Source organism: Protopterus annectens, chromosome 4.part1, assembly GCF_019279795.1.
Source record: "Protopterus annectens isolate FY-2018-M chromosome 4.part1, PAN1.0, whole genome shotgun sequence".
Lineage (NCBI taxonomy): Eukaryota > Metazoa > Chordata > Ceratodontiformes > Protopteridae > Protopterus > Protopterus annectens.
Window position 1 is genome coordinate 377,593,055 of NC_056734.1, and position 24,966 is coordinate 377,618,020.

The following is a 24,966-nucleotide window of genomic DNA, read 5'->3' on the forward strand; positions in this document are numbered from 1 at the left end:
GAATAAAAATAAATATCCACACCCCAAAAACAAGGGAGGGTGGAGGGAGCTACTACTGCAGCAGTGATCATTACATCTACTGTTATGGTAAGTTCAACTTATACAACTGTAGTAAGTTCATCATATTGATCACTGCTGTAGTAGCCTTAGTTATATAGGTAGATTAACTACATTTGGGAGGTGGAAGGAAAACAGTCCAGGAGCCCCTAAAGAATGGTCCTAAGCAAAGCTTGATCTAGACGTAAAGAAGGATTCATGCTTATAGTGCTTTGTAAAGTATAAACAGAGAATAAAGTAGCATCTTCTAGAAGATTCTAGAATCAAACCCTTTCCAAACAGCCACAAATGAAGTCAAGGCCCTGAAGAATGGGCTGTGACCCTGTCTGGAATAGTTTTGTTATGCTGAATATAAGAACTAATAGTCTTAGACGACCAGGGCGGCCATGGTGGTGCAGCAGTTAGTGCTGTCGCCTCACAGCAACAGGTTCCCTGGTTCGATCCTTGGTTGGGGTGCCTTCTGTGCGGAGTGAGCATGTCCTCCATGTGGTCACGTTGGTTTCCTCCAGGTGCCCCAGTTTCCTCCCACATCCCAAAGACATGCTCGTAGGTGGATTGGACACACTAAATTGGCCCTAGGTGTGACTGCATGTGTGTGTGTGTGTGTGTGTGTGTGTGTGTGTGTGTGTGTGTGTGTGTGTGTGTGTGTGTGTGTGTGTGTGTGCGCCTTCTGTGGAAGGTTGGGCCCCGGACACAGTAAAACTCCACTGCCAATCAAGAGTGGACAGGTGATCTGCTGTGGCGACCCCTAACCAGGAAAAGCTGAAAGAAGAAGAATAGTCTTATACGACCATTTGGAAATCATCTGTTTTGACAGAGGTTGTCTCTTCTTACCTTCACAAAAAATGAACTGATCCAAAGATCTGAAACATTTAGTTCTGTCAGGATAGTACCAGAGTTGTCTGAGGACATCCAAAGTATGGAGTATACTTCTCCATCATTTTTAAGTTCAAGACAGAAAATGGAGTGATGGATAGTTTGGCTTAAAGTAAACTTGAAAACCACTTTAGGTATAAAAGGATTAGTTCTCAAAGAAATCCTGTCCCTATGGAAAATGAGAGGTTTGTATGTTTGATGTACCATAAGAGCCTGTAACTCAAGATACCCTTCTTGTAGAGGTCAGTGCAATCTGTAAGACTGTTAAGAACCTCAAGTCAGCTGGGTTAGCTAGTTCAAATGAGGCAAGTTTTACTTCTCTAACATAAAATTAAGATCCCAAGGAGGGGTTACCAGTTTACTTGAATGCCTCTTGTGCAAAACCCCTTTCAAAAACATTTTGACATGAGACTACACTGGAAGAAGAGGATCCATGGGCAAACATGCTGAAATGGCTGATAAATTAACCTTAACAGATGATTAAGAAAGGCTACAGGACAGTAACTCATATAAAGACTGTAAAACCAGAGAACTAACCAAACTTGCTGGCACCAACAAGAAAGCCTTTTCCATTTGCTAATACATGATATTCTAGTACCAGGCTTTTTTGCATCCATTAGTACCTGCTGCGCATCTTCAGTAAGCAGGTGCCTAAAGGAATTAAGATTCTACTGCCCAGGCAGTCGAATGATGTAAGGGTGTATCAACCATTCCTGTTCTTATGCGAGTAGATCCAATCTGTGAGGAAGCTTGTGGTAACTGAACCTGGCCATTTTCAAAATAAGGAAATAAGGGAGAACCACAGCTGCCTGGTTCAGAAGGGAGTCACCACAATGATCTTAGGAGATTTCATCTGAATCTTCATAAGTACCCTGAATATTAGTGGAAAAGGTGAAAAACAGAGGAATATTCCTGTCCAAGGAAAAGGAAAGGCATCCGTTTTCCAGGTTTTCTTGCGTGGAGTCCTGGAACAGAATTGTGTTAGTTGATTGTTCACAGAGAAGGCAAAGAGGTCTACTTGAGGAACTCCCCACAGATGGATCATATCTTGGATGCCCCCTGATGTAGTTTCCATTCATGAGAGTCTGCCCTTGTCCTGTTCAATGCATTTACCACAAAGTTTTCCTGTGACTGAAGATAGAGTGCTTGTACAGTGAGATTGTACTGTGAAACTATATCCCAAGCTAACATGGGTAGTCGCAAAGGGGATACGACCTGGTTCCCCCCACATGTGCATGTACCACATGACTGTGATATTGCCTGTAACAAGTTCTAGAGGTTCCAGGGAACCAAAGAGGATTCAGAGAGTTGAGTGCCTTGATCAGGGCAAGCATCTCTTTGATATTTATGTGCTTACATCTGTCCTTGGTGTCCCTCACTCCCTTCACTTTTAGCTCTCTTGAAACTGCTTCACAAGCAAAGCTTGATGCATCTGTGGTGTGGAATAGGGAGGGAGAAGGGGGAAAACTGTTGTCTCCACCAAATGATTTCTCTTCTGACATACCCCAGCACTACGATTTGAGAAGGCAAATGGTGTTGGTAATGCGGCCAGAGAGACTTCGGATACCATTGTATCTTTCTCATACGGCATCTTGCCAGGGGTATCATGAGAATCATAAAAGCCATGAGACCCGAAATCCTGAGGTGTTCCCTTCCAGTGAATGAAGTTTGAGTAGAAAACCTTGGAAACATGTTTACATATAGATTTTTCCTGTGGAAGAAAAGTTCTTTGAACTGAGATGCGTAGTTGACATCCAAGTAACACAATCCTGTGTGAAGGAGTCAAGAAAGACTTTTGAATGCTCCCTTGGAATCCCACCTTTTTTTAGAGAACCTCTCATGCAAGACAGAGCATCCTGACACTAAAAAAGACTCTGCAAAGATAGGCAAGTTGTCTTAAGTATTGAAAAAAGTAGCCAGCAATAAGCTATAACTAGAGTAGACAGTGAATATTTTTGGTGCAGTGGATAAGTTCAAAGGATGAAGCAGAGAATTGATAATGTGATCCAGACACACAAAACCTTAAGAAAGATCTGAAGTTTAGATAAAAAGGGATGCAATGATAAGCATCTTTTAAGTGTAGTGTTACCAGGAAACTTGAATGAGGAAGAAGGAATTTGGGCACCATCACAAACCGATTTAGGAAAGAATGATCCAGAACTGGTTTCAAAACATTTTCTTTCTTTAGCACTAAAACTATCTTTGAATAAAAACTCTTCCCCACCTGGGGAAGAGAAGCTGGTTCTATTATTCCTTGGGACAGCATATGATGAACCTATTGAAACAAAAGTGTGTGAGCAGGAAGATGAGGAATGCCCCCCCCCCTTCCTCCAGAAAGGAGGAATTTCCTCCCACTGCCATCTGTAACCTTGATGAATGATTTTTATATCCAATTTGTCAGAAACTCTCTGTAGCCAAAGAGAAAAATGGAGATTCAGACTTTGAGCCAAACCCAGTAAACTACTCATGTCTAAGGAAATATGACGAGGAGTAGAAGCAAGCTTAGTTTTCGGTTTCTTTTTGACAGAAAAAATGGGACCAACCATGTTAGCAATGGCAGCAGCAGAAGCAGAAGCTTCCCCAGGGACATGCACAGAATTCTGACACTATATGGAAGCCTTCTCTGTTCCCCATTCCCAAGACCAACAAAAGTGTCTCTCCTTTGCTTAATGAGGCGACCCCAAAGCTGCAGAGGATGTGGCTAACCCCTTGTCCTTAGAGGCCGTAGATGCTACACCAGAGGGACCCAGGGTTAACAATGACTGGTCCGTGGTACAACAACTGGCCACAGCAGAGTTACCCACCTATTGCTGAGGCAAACTGCTAACTTGATGTGGTAGTAAAGGCTGTTTGCTTAATTTTTTCCTTTCTATGGCTGGAAGAAGGCCTGACTGTAGGACTGGTAGTCTTTTCTGGGTCTATATTAGGTCACCGAAATGTTATTCCAGCGAACACCTATTCATTGACCTGTAATCAGCAAAAATTGCTTCATCAATTAGGTGAATTTACTAAGGGCAACAAAATAGATGGCTGAAGCACAATGGACAACTACAGAACTTTGCCCTTTTCTCCACTGTAGTGCAATCTCAGAGATAGTATATATAGTTGTGGGGGTGTGGGGAGCGAAGCCCCCCACTTAGGTGGGTTTGAGTCAACTACAAGTTGGTCTGTTGTGCTTCGGGCAACTATTTTGTTGCTTTAGTAAATTCAGTGAATTGCTGACATGATTTTTGCTGACTATGGGTCGAGGAATAAGTGTTCGCCAGAATTACATTTCGGTGAACTAATATAGACTCATCTTTTCCATGGTCATGCAAAAATGGTGCCTCTTTCTTGGGGAAACAATCAGCAAATGCTGGTTAAAAAGTACAAGTCTTTAAAAGTTGCTTTCTCATAGAAAAACACACTAAAAAACAGAAACTCTTTGCCAGCCCCCAAAAAGTTAACAAACACAACTTCTCCGCAGGAAATATGTTTTTCAGTTACTTTACACAACTTTTAGACAGACAAATAGGAAAAAAAGAAAGCTTGTGTTCAAATGTAAGATAGTCTCACGACAGTCCATTAAAACACAAAACTTCTAGCTTTAAAATAACTTTCCTGAAGAAGAAAGTGATAAAAAACAATATTTAGAAAAGGGAAGTTTTCACTGCAAAGGGAACTTAACTATCCAGAAAAGGAAAAGGACCAAGCCACAGACTAACAGGTGCATACTCTTCGGCTGCAGTAAAACTCTGAAGGGCTTCACATCCAAACTTGTCTTTTAGGCAACTCAGCTCGAGATGCCTGACAGTATAGGGGCATGGAAGGTGCTCTGAAGTTTTGGAAGCTGGCCACTCTTTCATCCTTGGCAGAATATAACTCCATATAGCAATATGATGAATATCTGTAGGATTCACCTAACATGACCTTTGTCCATCCTGAATATTATTGTCATGGATACTGCAGCTCTGTGTCTAAAAGGTACTCAAGTATGCATTTATTTTATTTTTTATTTAGGCAGTTTTCCACCATCTTCTCTCTTGCATCTTAAATATATAAAGAATTATGATAACTTTTCTACTAACCTCTTCATTTACCAAGATGCCACGCACAAAGTCATCCCGAGTCTGGTAATCAAAGTTGTCAGTAAATAACTCTGCAACCTAGGCAGCAAAACAAAACAGAACAAAAATTTAGTTACTGCACTTCAGTGAGAACAAGTAGCACATCTGAACCAGCTTACCTATGAATGGGGCACAATTCAAATTCATACTCTGGCAATCCTAATGGAAATGCTGATTCACAGTTTCTAGGGAACATTTTATAACCAAAGCCAGTACACTACACAGTTTGAACATTTAACATAAATACTACTTACCGATAATGTTAGTCTGCATCACAAAAAGTAGTAGCAATTGAGTAGTTTGTTTTTACATTTGATAAGGACAGACTACACTTAGTATAATGAGGAAAACATGAATTAGGCATGACATAAAGACACAGCATGAATGTGACCACTGTTGTCTGGCAGCTGGTTCAGAGGGTTGTAGTTCCTGTTATACAGGGTTTAATTCTCACTGATTTACCTTGAACAAGTCACTTAACCAGACATTGCTTATAGAGTTTCCCTGAAAAGGGACTGTGTGCCCAGTGGACCTACCTGGTATAACAAATGGGCATTACTATTTCAGTCCTAGCTAATGCTGTGACAACTTAAACTAGCTGTTGTTTTACTTGCATAGCTTTCAGACTACTTAAATGTCAACATACATACTGTTATCACAGATCAAACGCTAAACAGCAGATGTACTCTTATCATACCAGTTGATACGAGAGGAGTTTCATACATGGATCTTTGGGTGATTGCATCTCCTCTGCCCATCACCATTCAGCAAAAACTTGGAAGATGTATGGGGTCATCAGCATGCCTGTTCTAATGCATGCCATACTGTAGCTCTCCAGGTATACAAGGCACGTCAATTACAAAGTCTATCAATTTGCATCCCTTTACCATTACTAAGCACCTTACAGTTGTGTCCATCTACTCACATCCCATTTCCCATTCTTGTACATGGGGTCAAAGTGTTACATAACAATGACAATCATCTAGAGAGAGTGATCACACTGACAGATGGCTATCCCTGCTGCAGCACACTACCATTTATCAAGAAATATAAAAACATTACTTGACATGCCTGAATGACTTCACTTTGGCAGGTTCTGGCCTGATCTTACCACTCCCCACTCTATGTCACAGGTAGGAGACCTCTGCCATACCCACCTGACATTTGCTGGGCTTAATGGTCAACCCTGCCCTCTGTAGTCTGCCCAGCACCACTCTGACAACTGTTCCATGGTGTGGCATACAGTGCAGGAGGGACTTGGAGACCTCGCTACATTAGGTCCTATGCCAGAGATACTTCTAAGCACTGTGTACAGTAGCCGATTAGGGGGTGGGCTGTAATACAACATAAAGGCTTTTCCTATATGCAGCCATGGTAGCTCCTTAATCTTTGGATTGAAAAAGGAATACAGGATTATGAAGGATCTCATGCTGTTACAGTTGTATAACCTTAACTTCATAAATGGAACTGCAAAAGGGTCAACCTAATTAGAGATTTGAAGATTATATAGATTAATCAAACAGAGGTATACATTTAAAATTTAATTGAAACCCATCACCTGAGGAGAGCAGATACTGATGTGACAATCCAGGAGATCATGGCGGAGGTCAACTTCACTGCTACCACTCTGGAACATACCCTGGCGCAAAGAAAACATGACAAATTAATGTATGTGCATACTCAAAATGCTTCTGACAAAGTAAAAAGCCAGTGAAAAGAAGCTTTTTTATGATGTACTGTGATGCAAGTAAGTTGAGCTGTTTCAGGCATTGCTTACACAGTGGCAAATTCCACAAAAAGTATGCTGTTAAAACTACAAGTAATGTTGCCTGCAATCTTTAATAACAGCAGAACAATTAAAAGAAATAATAAAATGCAATAAAAATAAAACAGAATAGGTAATAACACTACAGAGACATTGATATATTCCCTTGTGGTCTTGTGTGGTGGTTCTTTTAAAAAGCCACATACAGTCATTTAATTGCCCACACCAACACACATTTATTGAGTATTGTTTACCCCCTCACCTTCTTCAGCAGAACAAACTCCAAGAACACAGCAAGACTACAAAGCAAACATTCTAAGGCAAATGTTACAGCAAGTTCTTTTTTTAACATAAACCTAAAGGGGTACCCAAGCATGGGCTCCTATTTGGCACCATGTGGAGCTCTAAATGTTCTGTGTACCACTTATTTCATACAATGTTTTGTGATCTGTCAATTATTACAGTAAGTAATAACAACGGGATATCTCAAGGGCAGGCTGCCAAATGCAGTGACAGGACACTAAATGATAGGGTTTGAATCCTACACTCACCACTGCAAACTGTATGACCATGTCAAATACCTTCTTTCCCAACCCAAGACACATTCAGTTTGCCGTTTTCCTTCTGGCAAAAAAAAAAAAAACAAGAATAAAGCTAAAACAGTAATTAGAAGTATCTGACTTGTCTTACTTGGTCTACTTGAGAACATGAAATAAAGCCATTACTTCTGAATATATTCGAAAGCATTATCTAAACATATCAAGGATCATTACAATACTGTTGCGATTATAGTCTCATTTTATTCTCGCTGAAGGTGACATCTGACTGTTAAGATGCACTGCCAGATGAATAACTCAGAAGATGAAATTAATTACTTTTTACTGTAGCTATTCACTATAAACACAGAGGTCATACACCATTCACCCTCTGCTGTGAACAAGCTATCAAACATCATAAGAGAATATTCCACTTGCACTACAGATGCTTATGGAATAGGCCAAAACAAATATGCAGACAATGCTGAAATGTGTCTTGACAAAGAATATGCTATAAGGAACAAGTACAGCTGCGCAAAGAATTTACCATAATCAAAAGTTATGTATTCACCATAATGACAGATTTTTGCAGTTTAATCTTAACTGCCAAGTACTTATACACAACCTCTCAACCGCCTCAGTACCAGTAGGATTTTCCCAGGCTTGAACTTGCTCCTCCTTACCCATGATTCAATGCACTACCATATTACTCCAGATCTGAGAACACCACTTGGAGAAACTACAGCTAACAAAATCACATAACTGTAACTCCTCACTTGTCAGGATGTGGGAATGTGGGAGGGAATTTAGAAGAGGATGAACCATGACCATACAGATCTATTTTGTCATGGTAAGTACATAACTTTTGAATCTGACATGGTCTGGTTCCTCCACCTCTACTGCAGGGACAGACGTCCCACAGGACCTTTCTAAGTGGCCTCAGGAAAGAATATCTCAAATTATGGGAGTTTCAAATGCCAACTGATACCAGGCGATCACACCCAGCTTGCAATACTTCACAAAGATGCCCAGTGAAGCCCACAAGCAGCTGTGTAACTATTGTCAATGGAGGCATTACTGAAGGTCTGAGAATTCTTTACTGGCAGATTGTGCTTTAGGCTCACTAGACAAGAATTTCTCATATTTCTCATAACTGAATCTTATACAATTAGACAGCCACCTCAATACTGTACCCTTGGATACTTTTTTGCCCAACCTGTTATCTGCAAAGGAGAAAATAACTACAAACCATTCTTAAATTCTTTAGTAGTACATGTATAAAACTGCAGCACTCTGAATGTCCAAGCACAAAGGAGTAGTTAGTATGCAAGTCTACCCACATCTCCATGAAAAGTAGATACGGAATAGTGGCATATAAGGCCAGTAGCTCATATTTTCCAAAGGGAACTTTAGGAGGCTGGATCAAAGGAAGCTTGAGCTGCTCCAAAATAAAGGTAAGATCTCATGGCAGAAAGAGCTCTATGTGGGGAGGCCCGAGCAGAAAAACTTCCCTGATGAAGGTCTTGCACATCTTAAGTGAATCTACGGCAGAATTCTGACAGCCTAAACTGATAAACAGAAGTTGGATACAGCTGTCATGTGGACCTTAATGGAGGCCAAACTCAGACTACCATCAAAAATGTGAGCCACGTAATAAAGAGCTGCAGGAACAGGAGCAGCAAAGGGGTCCAACCCCTACTCAGCAATGTCCACAACAAGACGTCTCTCCACTTGTCTTTGTATGTTATACTTGTATTGGGCCTCTAGGCAGAAACGATGATTTGGACCATCCAGTCAGGTAAGCAGGGTCACCAGCCCTTAATGGAAATGGAGATACTGGTAGGTTAACCTGAGAGCAAGAATGCTCAGGTAAGAAAGCAGGGCTTCTACAGAAAGTAAGGTCACAACAAGAGAACACTAAGCTCATTAATAATTAACAATTGCAAAACAATGTGCTCCCAACCACTGCTGTAGCTGAAGGATATGCTACTAATGAGCAGAATATTCATAATACCATTACGTGTGTTTTAAAGTTTGAATGGCAGAGAGGGGATAGGAGACTGTTACATAAAAACTTCAATTGTAGTTTCAAAGAGGACAGCTTCCTTAATTTCAAGGTCTGTCTTTGCTGCTTATTTGCAAAATCATTGTAATGCACTCTTCCAAAATTAAAAGTTTCTGTTAACTGAAACATTAGCAGGTATATATATATATATATATATATACACACACACACACACACACACACACATATCTATATATATATATATATAAATTCATATGTGTACAAATGAATGCCAAAAAGCAGGTTACCATTGGAAACTTGAGTTTTTTAAGTCCATGTGTCTTCTGGTAGTGAAGTACTCTACTTGTCTGGCTGTCGATTGCCACAATTATGTCATCTTCTTGACACCTGGCCCTATGACCAGGAGATGATTCCTTAAAAATCATTGTCATTACTGAGATGTTATTTCCTTCTTTACGTCGCAGCCTTGAAAACAGATTAACAAAAATTAGGTAAAGCTGAAAGATTATAAAATGGCCTTGCTTCTAGAGAAAATGCTATAGTAGTAGTTTGTATTGCACTGAAGTAATCTAGGTAACACTGCAATAGCCTTAGAAAGCATTGATCATGCTGTGTAAGATTGGCATTTGTTCATGTGTGATTGATTATACTTAAAATCTGTCAATAAACAATGCTAACTAATACACAGGTGAACATCTAAAATGCAGAAAACAACTGCTGTGGTTCGTAAATGTGACTGTTAAATATAAACAACAACAGTAAGAATTACTTTACTGCATAAAAAGACTGGAAATACAGCATAGTTTGCAAACAAGACTAAGTTGTACTTTTAAACAGTTTTGCACCACAACATTCTGACAAAAGGACTACCATAATGATGTGCAACAATTTTCTAATTGTTTTATTTTAGTGTTACTAATATAGAAAAATATATAAAGCCTATTATCAAGGCTTCAACATTAAATATGCTAAAAATTGAAATAGTCACAGCATTCATTGTGTTACAAACATTCAAAAACTTCTAAGCAATCAAGACAGCACTTAAATTCAGCACAGATACTTTTTTTCCATAAATATAATACAAATAATAATTCACTATGAAAAACAAACCTGTCATTTTGTGAGAAATTTAAAAATAAAGTGGCATAAAATATTTACATATAACTCTCCAATTAGGTCTGAGAAAGGAAAATGATGTATTCATCGCAACAATAGAGTGGAAGAGGGAATATTAGGATTATCTATGACTTAAATCCCATGCTCAAGACAGCTCAGTAGTTAAGAAATTTCCCAGGTGCCATCTCCTTCTCTAACCTATAATGTACCACAATTCTCTCTAACCTTCTCCAGTCCAACAAGTAAGATGCTTGAATGTGAAGCACTAGAAAACATATCAAACAAGAAAAGACCTTACAGCTAAAACAACTTCCTCTAGTCCTCTCCTGTCAAGTATGGATTATGACTATCTTGATTTGTCATTATGGTAAATGCACGACATTCATATAGGATGAACATGTCCATTCTCTTCAAGACACAGTCACCAGCTCTTGGATGGCCCTAAGAAATAATTTCAAGTAATAGGGCTAAGGACAATCCTGAGCTAGAGGTCATATACAGCTTGTTAGGCTTTGCAAATGTATGCAGAGGAGATAATGTTACAGCTGCACAAATTTAATCTAAGGAGGATCTACTAAAAATGCTTAGAGTGTTACTACTGCCATTGCTGAATATACAGTCAGAGCAGATGAAAAAGATTTACCATATTTTTCATTAACAAAATATAAAACGTCCAAAAAAAACTACCTGGACAGTGGGACTTTGGATTCTTGGAACAGTGTATTTGTAGTACAGGATATAAACAACTGATGGTCTTTCCTGACTGGCTTTGGTCCATTGAGGTAAAACCTTACCTGTCAGTCTATATCTAAACATTCTAAGAAATACTCTACTTTTCTAGGAGAGTTAAGGAAGAATACAGAATGGTTTGATTCAGATTTAGGTTAGTTGCTACCTGTGGCATGAAAGGTGGGTTTGTCTGAAGACATATTCTGCCCTTGTGGAAGGTCAGGTAGAAAGAATCAATGCACAAGGCTGACATTTCTGACAATATTCTAGCTGAAGTTATTGTTACTAGACAAATAATCCTCTAGGAAAAAAATTCTGTCTTAGGTTCAGTTTCAAAGGGAATAATGTAAACTTCTCCAACATACAATTTTGTTTCAGAGGGTGGACAGAAATTCTCAGTGGAGAATGGTCTAACAACACCTGTACCTCTGTAAAAGGCTTTGCACACACTTGACAGATTCCTAAGAAGTATTAATGAACTGTTGCTGGAAATTAAATACAGCTGAGAGATGGACTTTAGCAGAGCAATAACAAAGTCTAGTACTGAACATCTGAGAAAGGTCATCAAACAGAGCTAGAAAAAGAGCTGAGAACAGATCTCAGCATTTGAAATTGACTCAAACTATGCAGGAACATCATCAGGTGATGTCTGATGGATGAATGTGAGAGTATATTTTTGAAAGGCCTCAGATATACAGGCTTCTTCAGAAGGCATAGCCACACATAAGGAACCAAACTTGATGAAGCCAAAATGGGACTATGGGAACTACTCTCGATTTGCTGACCTTCACTTCCGGGAGAAACTTAGGAATAAGGGGAAATGGAAGAAAGGGCAAAAGAATGGACACAACTTCAGGACAAAGTACAGTTGTGTACACCTACCATAAATGTAGATGTTCGAGTGTCTTCACTGTTGCAGTCATAACTGTAGGGTTCTCCCCTGCCGGCAGGCAGCCCTCGGTCGGCCAGAATTCCAAAGTCTGGGTCCGGCGTCGGCTGTTCAACCATGCTCCCTGACGTTAGAGCGCCAGGAGTACAAAGCTGACAGCCGATGCCATCTTCTCCAGTTTTTCTTGCCCCAGATGTCAGGAGTCCCAAAATGAAAAAGGTCCCATAACCTTTGCAAATACACCTCAGACGAATGGTGAAAAAAGGAAATACACAATAAAAATAAGAGGGGACAGGAGGGAGGGAAACCCAGACTGCAACAGTGAAGACACTCGAACATCTACATTTATGGTAGGTGTACACAACTGTACTATGTTCATCGTGCTTCACTGTTGCAGTCATGACTGTAGGGTAGAATCCCAAAGCTGAAAGAAAGGGAGGTGGTCATAAAGAGGAAGGGGCGGCTAAAAGGCCCTGCAAGACTGCAGAGGCAAAGCCTGCCCTAGACTTAGAGTAGAGAGGTAGATTGTAGTGCTTAGAAAAAGTATGCACTGAACTCCAAGTTGCAGCTTCCAAAATGTCTTTGGTAGGAACTCCCCTGAGGAAGGCCGCAGAAGTGGCAGCAGCTCTGGTGGAATGAGTCCGAACACTCCCTGAGATTTGCTTTCCATGGTGAGAATAACAAAATCTGATTCCATGAGCAATCCATTTAGAAATGGTCTGTTTTGAAATGGCTTTACCTTGGGAACTTGAAGCATAAGAAACAAACAATTGTTCTGATTTTCTGATGTCCTTGGTTCTGTTCAGGTAAAAACGTAGTTGTCTGTGTACATCCAAGGAATGTAAGATCCTTTCCCCTTTATTTTGAGAGGGGAAAAAGGTTGGCAAGTGGATAGTTTGATTTAAAGCCACTTTAGAGACCACCTTAGGCATGAAGGTAGGATTAGTCTTCAAAGATACCCTGTCTTGATGAAAAATAATATAAGGTTCCACAGCCATAAGAGCTTGTAACTCTGAAACTCTCCTGGCAGAGGTAAGGGCTAACAGGATAGCTGTCTTCCAAGATAAAAACTTGATGTCAGAAGAGGCAGCAGGCTCAAAAGGAGGCAAGGTTAGTTTTTCCAAAACATAATTGAGATCCCAAGCAGGAATGGGAGGAGATCTAGGAGGTCTTAAGTTCTTAGCTCCTCTGAGAAACTGCCTCATGAGCTGGTGGAAAAAGATTGGAGGATCTGTATTATAATGAGCAGAAATAGCAGAGGCATGTATCTTAATGGAAGAGAAAGAGAGACACCTATGTAAGAGACCTGTCAAGTAAAGTAAAATTAAAGTAATGTTAGGAAGAAGAGGATCAGGATCCTGAGCCTGCATCCAGGAACAAAATCTTTTCCATTTTCCTGCATAAGATTTTCTAGTGCTAGGACGCCTAGCTTCTAAAATGACATCCATAACCTGCTTGGGTAGTAAAGAAGAAATCAAAGGCCCTGGATTAACCAGGCTGCCAGGCTGAGAGTACTGACATGAGAGTGTAGAACCTGACCCTGATGTTGGGACAGAAGGTTCGGAGACTGAGGTAAAACCCAAGGGGGCTCCAGGCATAGGTTTTTTAGAGTTGGATACCAAAACTGCCGAGGCCAATTTGGAGCCAGCAAGATTATCATCTTGGGCTTGTCCTGTTTTATTTTTAATAAAACCTGTGGAAGAAGAGGAAGAGGCGGAAAGGCATATCCCGAGAGGTTCCTCCAACTGAATGACAGGGCATCCACTTTCCAAGCTTCTCTGTGGAAAGTCCTGGTGTAAAAATTCTGAAGTTGATGATTGAGATGGGATGCAAAGAGGTCTATGTGAGGACATCTCCAGACTGCTGCTATCATCCTGAATATTTTGGTATCCAGCATCCACTCGTGTGGATCCGAAAGGTTTCTGCTCAGACTGTCTGCCAGGAAGTTTTGTTTCCCTGGTAGAAACTGAGTTGAAGATCCAGATTGCAAGCTAGAGCTGTGTTCCATAGATCCATAGCTAGTCTGCAAAGGGGGTAGGAATGAGATCCCCCTTGCTTGTTTATGTACCACATAACTGTGGTGTTGTCTGTCCGTATTAGCAGTTGTCCTGGTTGTAAAAGATTCCTGAAGGCCAATAGAGCTTTCTGAACGGCTAACATCTCCTTTAAGTTGATATGCAGGTGCTTCTGATCCTTTGTCCAAAGGCCCTGCAGACAATTTCCCTGAAAATGGGCTCCCCAAGCATAATCCGAGGCGTCCGTGGTTAGAATTTGAGTGGCAGGAGGCAGACGGAAGGGTTTCCCTTTGTTTAGAACACATGCCCTGGACCACTAAAGAAATTCCTTTTGAAGGCAAGGAAGGACGGAGATCAGTATGTCTAAACTGTGGCAATGCTGAGACCATACACTTTTTAGGTACCACTGTATTTTCCTCATGTGTAGTCTTGCATATGGTACGAGAAGGATGCAGGAGGCCATGTAACCCAAAGCCTGCAGGAATTTCCTTGCAGATAGTTGAGTTAAAGTTGCCAAGGTTCTGAAAGTTGAAGCCAGCTGTAATTGTTTTTCAGATGTCAGAAATGCCATCTGGGTTGTGGTGTTTAGAAGTGCACCCAGAAAAGTTATCTGTTGTGATGGTGTCAAATTTGACTTTTTTATGTTTACAGAGAATCCCAGGAACTTGAGGAGGTTCTGTACAAATTCTAGATGCTGGAGTAAGACATCCTTGCTGTCTGCCTGAATTAGACAATCGTCCAGATAAGGGTAAATTTGAATTCCCTTGAGTCTGCAGTAAGCTACTACCGGAGCCAGGCATTTGCTGAAGACCCTGGGCGCAGTAGACAATCCAAAGGGCAGCGCAGAGAATTGAAAGTGCCTCGATCCGGCCTTGAACCTGAGGTATTTTCTGCGATCCTGCCTGATGGGAATGTGTAAATATGCCTCCTTTAAATCCAAAGTTACCATCCATGCATCTTTGGACAGCATTGGAAGTAGCTGCTGTAGAGTAAGCATCTTGAATTTTGGAATCTCTAGAAAGGTGTTCAAGACCGACAGATCCAGAATGGGTCTCCATGAATTTTGCTTCCTTGGGACTAGAAAGAGCCTTGAGTAAAAACCTTTTCCATCTCTGAAAGAGGAACAAGTTCTATGGCATTCATAGCCAAAAGAGCTTCCACCTGGTTTAAGGCCTCCATCCATTGATGTTTTGGAAGGTCTGGCCATCCGCTTGGCCTTGGCAAGTTATGAAAATGGAATTTGTAACCTCTTAAAACTACATCCAAAACCGACTTGTCTTGGGTTATTTGAGTCCAATTTTGATAAAAAAGAGAGAGTTTTCCTCCGAGAGGGGCTTCCAGGCAAGAAGTTCCTGTAGCCCAACAGAGGGAGTCATTGAGTTTGTTTCCTTTGAGATTGTGACCTGTCCTCTCCTCCCCTAAGGGTGGAAGCAGTCCACTGTCTTGGTCTATAAGCAGCTTGTGTTTGAGGCCTCCCTCTGGAGCATCTATGTCTACCCCTCTGAGGCCTGTCTGAAGTGGGAAAGGACCAATTTTTTGAAGGCCAATTCCTGCTAAATCTAGGTGGCTGTACTTGTAAGAAATCTTTAACTGTTTGCATGGATTTCGCCTTATCCTCCATCTTTTTAATCACCTCTTCAGCTTTTGATCCAAATAAAACATTATGCTGAGCAGGAGCATCCAATAATTTAGCCTTTACTTGTTCAGGCAAATTTTGTTCCTTTAGCCATGCATGCCTTCTAATGACTGTGCCAGAGGCCGCAGCCCTACAAGAAGCCTCCAAGGCATCAAATCCACATTGTAAACCATGCTTCCCAACCTGTTCAGTGGCATGCAATAAGTCATGTAATTCCTTATCATCTGCACAGGCAGAAAGACAGACAAGAGAAATTGCTGGTATTTTAGCATATGAAACTGACAGTTTAAAGCCCTAATGGACAAACTAGCAGAAGTGTACACCTTTTTGCCCCATCTTTCTAAGGATCGAGAATCCTTTTCAGTAGGAATGGGATTTTTGGCAGAAGCGGCCTTAACTCCCTTAGGACCCTGAGAAATGGTTTCACGGTCAGCAGAAGGGTTCTTGTATAAAAACTGATGGGAATCAGGAACCCTGTAATATCTATCAGGCTTAACAGGAGCAGGAGGAAAAGAATCAGGGGTTAAGTTAGCCTCCGAAAAGGCATCATCCACAATATCCCAAATAGGAGGAATAGCCAGAGGTCTATGTTGGGGAAGAAGAAGAAAATCCCTCAGTCTTTTCTTGGATTCCGAATACTCCTGTCCTTCCCAGTGGAAATGTTCCCTCATTTCATGCAAAGTTTCCCCAAAAGAGAAATCCTCAGGGGGAGAAGCTGAAGGAATGGATTCTTCAGCATCAGAATCCTCATAAGGAGGGAAAGAATATTCCTGATCAGAAGAAGAAACTGAGGAAACAGAAGCCTGATCAGAGGAATCATAATAAACATCCTGCCTTGACCTTTTATCTGGAGGGGGATGTGAACCCTTAATCATAATAAGTAAATCCTCCGCCATCTTGAGTAACTGTTTCTGTGATTTGGGAGCGGGTTCAGAAGAGGCCTGTGTTGTAGTCTTTGATTTGGAAGGAGTCTTTGCCTTTGTCTTTGGCTTTGCCTTTACTAGTAGCTGAGTAGGCCTGAAAACCCCTTCGGAAGCCGGTACCTGCACAGCGGCTCTGGACCCATCCGAAGGAGCATTGTCCGAAGGTCCTGCAACAGAAATATTTAAAGGCCTGGTTGGCTCCTCATGAGAGTCCGTTTCGGCCGTCGGTTCTGAAATGGCCGACAACAGGGGCTGCAAAAGCGCCTCACTGACGATGGCCGAACCTGAAGCTGGCTCCGCTTGTGCGCTATCATCAGATTTGGACCTCGGAGGCCTGTCTTTATCTTTGCGACGTTTGTGAACTCCGGTAGCCGGGACCGTATCCGACGGCATGTTGTAGTTAAAGCGCCTACCGAAGTAATGAAAAGCAAAATCGTACCTTCGCTTAATTGTACGTTGATTGAATCTAGCACAAAACCGACAACTAGCTACGTCGTGGTCAGGGCCTAAGCAAGGAATACAGTAAGAATGAAAATCCTTATGAGGTATTTGCTTCCCACATGAAATACAATTATTAACTTTTTCTGACATCGGAGTGGAGCAAGAAAAAAGTTTCCCCAATGGGGTACTTAACTTTGAATGGAGAAGAAAGTCTTCAGACCAAAGTATATGAGAAAAATTCGTCAGGAGTCAGCCGACCGGCACTTACGAACTGCTATCACCACACGGCAAGAAAGACTGGAGAAGATGGCGTCGGCTGTTAGCTTTGTACTCCTGGCGCTCTGACGTCAGGGAGCATGGTTGAACAGCCGACGCCGGACCCAGACTTTGGAATTCTGGCCGTCCGAGGGCTGCCTGCCGGCAGGGGAGAACCCTACAGTCATGACTGCAACAGTGAAACACGATGAACATCAGGTTCTTTTGCCACTGCTCCACAGAAGGTATTAGAGAAAACCAGTTGCTGCATTTAGCACTGGTTGGGCATGCAAAAGATCATAACAAGGTTTTCTCCAGCAGCAGTATATCATCTGCATGCCTGACGAGCTTACAGACCACTTGTATGGCATTAGCAAACAGATGAACCAGTCTGCCTGGGAATTGGATTCTCCTGGTATATGGGCTGCAATCGAAGAATGCTTCCTCTTCATAGCTCATTCTCATTGCTTCCCAACAGACGGGATATGGATGCATTCTGTCCTGTTTATGTACCACAACACAGCCAGTTTGAATGACAAAGGCACCATTAGTGTGAGAGACAGACAGTCTGAAAGACTGCAGACATCTTATACAGTCATTCCCTGACAAAGCTCACTCACTCTAGGGCTGATGTGTCTGTGGCAACTGTCATCATAAGAGCAGGAAGTAAGAAGGGACTGCACAGGGTAAGGTTTAGGTTATGTATGCACCAAATGAGATGAGACCTGTACGCTTTTCAGAGTTTCATCTTCTGCAATAAGATTCTAAAATCTGTCACCAAGGAGTTCTCAATGTCCAGTGAAGAATTCTGATGAGATACCTGCTATGAGGTACAAGAAATATTGTACCTGCCATAACCACGAGTACCTTGAGCCACAGGGAGGTAGGAATTGACACTTACTGGAGGAGGATAGCCATAATCACCTGAACTGTGGGTATTCTTTACAGTGGTAGGATGACCTTGCACAAACTATCGTCCGTGCAACTACATATAAGATACAGTGATTTGCAAGGGCCCCTTCTGCAAATTTGCAGTTTTCACCAAAGTGAATGTGCATAGTAGAGAATCCTATGCTGACACTAGGCCAGACACGGAAAGAATTGTGTAACTTTCAGCCTCGGGTACACTGTCACTATAGCCATTCAGCTGGTGAACACCTATGTTGTTGTGGTAAGACCAAAAAGCACAGCCTGAAAAAAGTCATGACTAGATCCAGTCTAGACGTGCAAGACAGTACAGCTGTGTAAGTAAACTTACCATAACAGTAGATGTTCAAATGATCATTGTTGCAACACCCTTAGCTGTTATGGGTTACATCCTGCCAAGGATACAACAGCTAGTCATCTTCCAAAGCTTCAGGGCATCTTCCACGTGCCCAAACGGTCAGGCAGCTCAAGTTGAGCTGAGCTGACTAAAAGACAAGTTTGGTTGTGAATCCCTTTAGAGCTTTTCTGTCAATGGGGAGAGGCAGGGATGCACAGAAAGGACAAAAAGTACAGTTTTGTACCTACCATAAATGTAGATGTCCGATAGACATGCAACTGTAGTCATAACATGTGGGTTGTCCTGCCTCAGGCAGCCCTCGGTTGGCCGGATTCCAAAGTCTGGGTCCGACGTCGGCTGATGTCGCATTTCTCTCCGACGTCAGAGCGGCTGGAGTACATAAGCATCAGCCGACGCCATTTTCTTCAGTGTTTCTTGCCCCAGATGCCAGGTGCCCTCCAAGGAAGGCTGTAATCAAATTGGAAGACAAACACAGGATTCCAAACAAATAAATGAGCAATAAAACAAATACACCATAACAGATATCCCCAGCTAAGAGAAACAGGGATAGGAGTGGACCCTAGGCATAGAGGGGTATGGAGGGAGGAAAATCGACTGCAGTTGCATGTCTATCGGACATCTACATTTATGGTAGGTACAAAACTGTACTATGTCCTTCAAGAATGCAACTGCAGTCATAACATGTGGGTAGAATACCATAGCTTAGCTGGGCGAGGAGGAATGCTCTAGGAAAAGATGGTGTGGCAATCAAACCCTGCAGGACTGCCGAAGCAAATCCTGCTCTGGATCTGGAGTATAGAGGGAGATTGTAGTGTTTGGAGAATGTATGCACGGAGCTCCATGTAGCAGCTTCTAGAATGTCCTTGGTAGGCACCCCTCTTAGGAATGCTGTAGAGGTGGCTGTAGCTCTGGTGGAATGTGGTCTGACATTGGCTGGAACAGTCTTTCCATGAAAGGAATAACAGAATCTGATGCAATGTCCAATCCATTTTGAAATAGTCTGTTTTGAAATTGCTTTTCCTTGGACTGCAGGGCGTAAGCTACAAAAGTTGTTCAGACTTCCTACTGGCCTTGGTTCTGTCCAGGTAGTATCGAAGTTGTCTGTGAATGTCCAAGGTATGCAACAGTCTTTCCCCTTATTCTCAGGATTGGGAAGAAAGCAGGCAGATGAATGGCTTGATTTAAAGAAACCCTAGATACCACCTTTGGCATAAAAGTAGGGTTGGTCCTTAATGAAACCCGTCTCTGTGAAAAATAATAAAGGGTGGTATTGCCATTAGGGCCTGTAGCTCGAAACCCTTCTTGCTGAGGTAATTGCCAACAGGAAAGCTGTCTTCCATGAGAGAAATTGCAAGTCAACTGAAGCTGCTGGCTCAAATGGAGGTAGAGTCAGTTTTTCTAAGACAAAATTGAGGTCCCAGGCTGGCACTGGGGCCTTCGTGGTGGCTTAATGTTCTTGATTCCCTGAGGAATTGCCTTAGTAAGGGTGAGAAAAACAGGAGGATCAGTGTTGTATCTAGCTGAAATAGCAGATGCATGTATCTTTATGGAAGAATATGAGAGGCCATTCTTTAACATATCTGCCAAATATTCCAAGATGAGTGGGATGTTCAACAATGATGCATCATGTCCCTTGCTGGTATTCCAATTGCTGAATCTTTTCCACTTTGCTAAGTAAACCTTTCTGGTGGATGGTCTTGAGCCTCTGTTAGTATCCGCTGAACTTCCTTGGAGAGAGATAAGCTGAAGTTATTTATGGGATCTCCCAGGCTGTTAGCTGCAGTGTCTGAAGATTTGGATGCAGTGTTTCGAAATTGTGTTGAGTCAAAAGTAGAGGCCACTGGGGAAGGGCCCACCTCCTGGTGTGACATATGCTCCGTAGTAGTGGGTACTAGTGTTGTCTTGGCCAGTCCGGAGCTATTATGATTCCCTTGGGTTTCTCTGCTTTGATCTTTAGTAATACTGAGGTCATCAGTGGCAGAGGTGGGAATGCATAGATTGCTAGGGAGTTCCAGTTGAATGAGAGGGCATCTATTTTCCAAGCTTTTGGATGGTATGTCCTTGTGCAAAATTTTGGTAGAAGATGTTTGAGGTGAGAGGCAAATAGGTCCACTTCTGGCTTGCCCCATGTCGAAGTGAGTTGTCTGAAGGCCTTCGGATGTAACCTCCACTCGTGTGGATCTGTGAAATTCCTGCTTAGGCTGTCCGCCAACGCATTGTCTTTTCCTGGAACAAACTGGGGTTGTAAATGGATGTTTAGGCTCAGTGATTTCTCCCAAAGCTGCATTGTTAGTCTGCAAAGGGGGTAAGAGTGGGTGCCCCCCTGCTTGTTTATGTACCACATCACAGTGGTGTTGTCTGTCCGTATCATTAAATGGCCTTGCTGGAGTTGGTGTTGAAAGGCCTCGATGGCATGCATTACTGCCAGCATTTCCTTTTGGTTTATATGCAGATGTGTTTCCTTTGGAGACCATTGTCCTTGTATACACCTGCCTTCCATGTGCGCCCCCCATCCAAGGTCTGAGGCGTCTGTAGTCATGGTCTGTGTTATCTGTGGTTTTTTGAATTACATACCTGTGTTTGCCTGGCTCACCGAGGCCCACCATAGGAATTCCTTTTGTAGGCATGGAATGAGTGGTATGATTGTCTCCAAGTTGTTGCTGTGTTGAGACCAAATGCTTTTTAGATACCGTTGAAGCTTTCTCATGTGTAGTCTTGCTAATGGGACCAGGAGAATGCAGGATGCCATGTAACCCAGGGCCTGTAGGAATCTCCTTGCAGTCATCTGGGTGAGTTTTGCTAAACCTTTGAAGTAATGAGTTAACTTCTCTTGCTTGTCTTCTGTCAGGTAAGCCATCTGAGAGGCTGTGTCTAGTTTGGCTCCTAAGAAGATTATTTGCTGGGATGGTTGCAGTCTTGACTTTTGGAAGTTGACTGTGTATCCCAGAGCTTGAAGTAATCGTATGACATAATCCAGGTTTTTTGTCAACATCAATTTGTCATCCGCTTGTATGAGGCAGTCGTCCAGGTACGGGTAAATTTGTATACCCTGGAGCCTGCAATGAGCAATTACTGAAGCCAGGCATTTTGTAAATACTCTGGGCGCAGTAGATAAGCCAAATGGCAATGCTGAGAATTGATAATGCTCTGGCCCTGCAAGAAATCTGAGGTATCTTCTGCAGCTGTGTCTGATAGGGACATGCAGGTATGCCTCCTTGAGGTCCAGAGTAATCAGCCACGAACCCTTGCCCAGCATGGGAAGGAGTTGCTGTAGAGTCAGCATTTTGAACTTTGGTACTATGAGAAAGGTGTTTAATGCGGACAAGTCCAGTATTGGTCTCCATTGAGATTCTTTTCTTGGAACAAGGAACAGTCTTGAGTCTTGTGGAACTCTTTCTATTGCTTTCATCCGAGTCAGCAGAGTGATTTGCTTGATAGCCTCAGCCCTCTGATTTTGTGGTAGGTTTGGCATGCCTTGTTTTCTTGGTAAGGTATGAAAGTGAAACCTGTACCCTCGGTCTATAATGTCCAAAATCCATTTGTCCTTTGTCAGTCTGTGCCAGTTTTCTGCAAACAGAGATAATTTCCCGCCCAAGGGAGCTTCTAGTTGTTCCCTGGTAGGCGGTAGTAGAGGAAAGTCATTGAGATTGTGGTTGTGGGGCAGGTGAAACCCCTGCGTTACTTCTTTGGTTTCCTGGCTGCCATTGTCGTCCCCTGTAAGGGCCTCTGTATTGGCCTCTTCCTCAGCCACATCTGTTCTTACCCCTTTGAAACTTTTCTGGATTAGGAAAGGACCAGTTTTTTGAAGGCCAATTCCTACTGAATCTAGGGGGTTGAACCTGGAGGAAATCTTTCACAGTCTGAACTGATTTTGCTTTTTCTTCGATGGTCTTTAACACATCCTTAGCATTTGCACCAAAAAGCTTGTTCTTTTCCAAAGGTGCATCCAGAAGTTTTGCTTTCACATGATCTGGTAGAGGTTGATCTTTTAACCAAGCATGTCTACGAATGACTGCCCCTGTCATAGCTGCCCTACATGAAGCTTCCAGTGCATCATATCCACATTGCAGGAAGTGATTGTTTACTTGCTGAGTGTTATGTACAGCTTCCTGCAAAGTCTTCCTGTCTAAAGGATCAGGAGTGGCTAATGTTTTTTGTAAATCTTCTAACAGATAATCCTGATATTGTAACATATGAAAAAGGCAATTTAAAGCTCTCATAGATAAGGTAGTGGATGTGTAATCCTTTTTGCCCCATCTCTCTAATGACCTAGCTTCCCTGTTGGAGGGCAAAGGATTTTTTGAGGTGGAGGCTGAAACTCCTTTAGGCCCCTGTGAAATAGTTTCCAAATCAGCAGTATGGGCCCTGAATAAATGGGAATGAGTTTCTGGGACCCTGTAATACCTGTCTGGCTTGGCTGGAGCAGAAGGAAGAGAATCAGGGGTAGCACTAGAGTCAGAATACAAATCATCCAGAACATCAAGTACAGGAGGAATAGCTAAGGGCCTGTGCTGAGGCTTCTTAAGGAAAGTCCTAAGGCGATGTCCTTCGAGAATGCAACTGCAGTCATAACATGTGGGTTGTCCTGCCTCAGGCAGCCCTCGGTCGGCCGGATTCCAAAGTCTGGGTCCGACGTCGGCTGATGTCGCAATTCTCTCCTACGTCAGAGCGGCTGGAGTATATAAGCATCAGCCGACGCCATTTTCTTCAGTCTTTCTTGCCGCGCGGTGCCCGAAGCAGAAGCAGTTCGCAAGTGCCGGTCGGTCAGCTCCTGTATTCTACGATACCGAAGTCATAAAAAAAAAAGCTAAGTATCCCGTTGGGACCTTTTCTTGCCTCAGCCGATGTCAGAAATTACTGAAAAAGTTAACAATTGTCTTTTTGTGGTAAACAAATAGCTCATAAGGATTTCCACTCTTACTGCCTCCCTTGCCTGGGCCCAGACCACGGCGTCTCGGCCTGTGTAGCCTGTGCTCGCTTCAACAAGCGCACTCTCAGGCGCCGGGCGGAGTTCGCTGAAGACTTTTCGGCGATAAATTTGCTTATACCATGCCGCCGGATCTTCCGACATCGCAAACTCCCAAAGCGAAAAGACCGGGACCGACATCCTCGCCCGCGTCTACCGACTCCACGCCAAAACCTAGCGTGAGTGCTCCGGTTCCCTCTGAGACGGTCTCTCCACCGCTCGAACCGAAGACACCGCAGTACCGGCGACTCGATTCCAGACATTACTCCAACGCCAGTTATAGATTTTCCTCCGGATACGAAACCGAGGAGATGCCCGAGACCATTGCTGTAGACAAGGTCACTCCTGCACGTGGAGCTGCCAGGCCTCCTATGGCCATGTCTATTAAGGCCTACACTAGGGCTAAGGCAGCCAGCAAAACAAAGCATATTACTTCAAGATCCTTACCTCAGCCGACTCCAGAGAGACAAATTATGTCCATGGCTGCTGATTTAATTTCCATGATTAGAGGTTCACAGACCCATCCAGAGAGAGCATCCCAGCCTCCTCCTGATAAAAGGCCCCGGGTTGAACCCGCTGACCCTACTCCTTCAGATGAAGACTCTGAGGGCTCTGTCCACTCTGATAGCCAGGAAGAGCTCTTCCAGACCTATGAGGACTCAGATGCAGAAGATTGCATCCCTTCGGCCTCCCCTCTTGAGGATATTTCCTTTGGGAAAGTTCTGCACACCATGAGGGAGCATTTCAAGTGGCAGGGCCAAGAATATTCTGATTCCAGGAAACGCCTTAGGACTTTTCTTAAGAAGCCTCAGCACAGGCCCTTAGCTATTCCTCCTGTACTTGATGTCCTGGATGATTTGTATTCTGATTCTAGTGCTACCCCTGATACTCTCCCTCCTGCACCAGCCAAGCCAGACAGGTATTACAGGGTCCCAGAAACTCATTCCCATTTATTCAGGGCCCATACTGTTGATTTGGAAACTATTTCACAGGGGCCTAAAGGAGTTTCAGCCTCCACCTCTAAAAATCCTTTGCCCTCCAACAGGGAGGCAAGGTCTTTAGAGAGATGGGGTAAAAAGGTTTACACTTCCACTACTTTATCTATGAGAGCATTAAATTGCCTTTTTCATATGTTCCAATATCAGGATTATCTCTTAGAAGATTTACAGAAAACACTAGCTTCTCCTGATCCTTTAGACAGGAAGACTTTGCAGGAAACTGTACATAACACTCAGCAAGTAAGCAATCACTTCCTGCAGTGTGGATATGATGCACTGGAAGCTTCATGTAGGGCAGCTATGACAGGGGCAGTGATGCGAAGACATGCTTGGTTAAAAGATCAACC

The 24,966-nt window shown here is 42.7% G+C and overlaps 1 protein-coding gene across 1 annotated transcript in view; it reads right to left on the bottom strand.

The window, feature by feature from the left end:
* Positions 1-24,966, bottom strand: part of EIF2B5 (eukaryotic translation initiation factor 2B subunit epsilon) — a gene marked incomplete in the record, with an annotated part of 757,864 nt that overhangs the window by 567,883 nt on the left and 165,015 nt on the right. Inside the window, 3 exon segments of the mRNA XM_044070200.1 lie at positions 5,001-5,078; positions 6,598-6,678; positions 9,654-9,831. Of these exon segments, the coding sequence (XP_043926135.1) occupies positions 5,001-5,078; positions 6,598-6,678; positions 9,654-9,831 (337 nt within the window).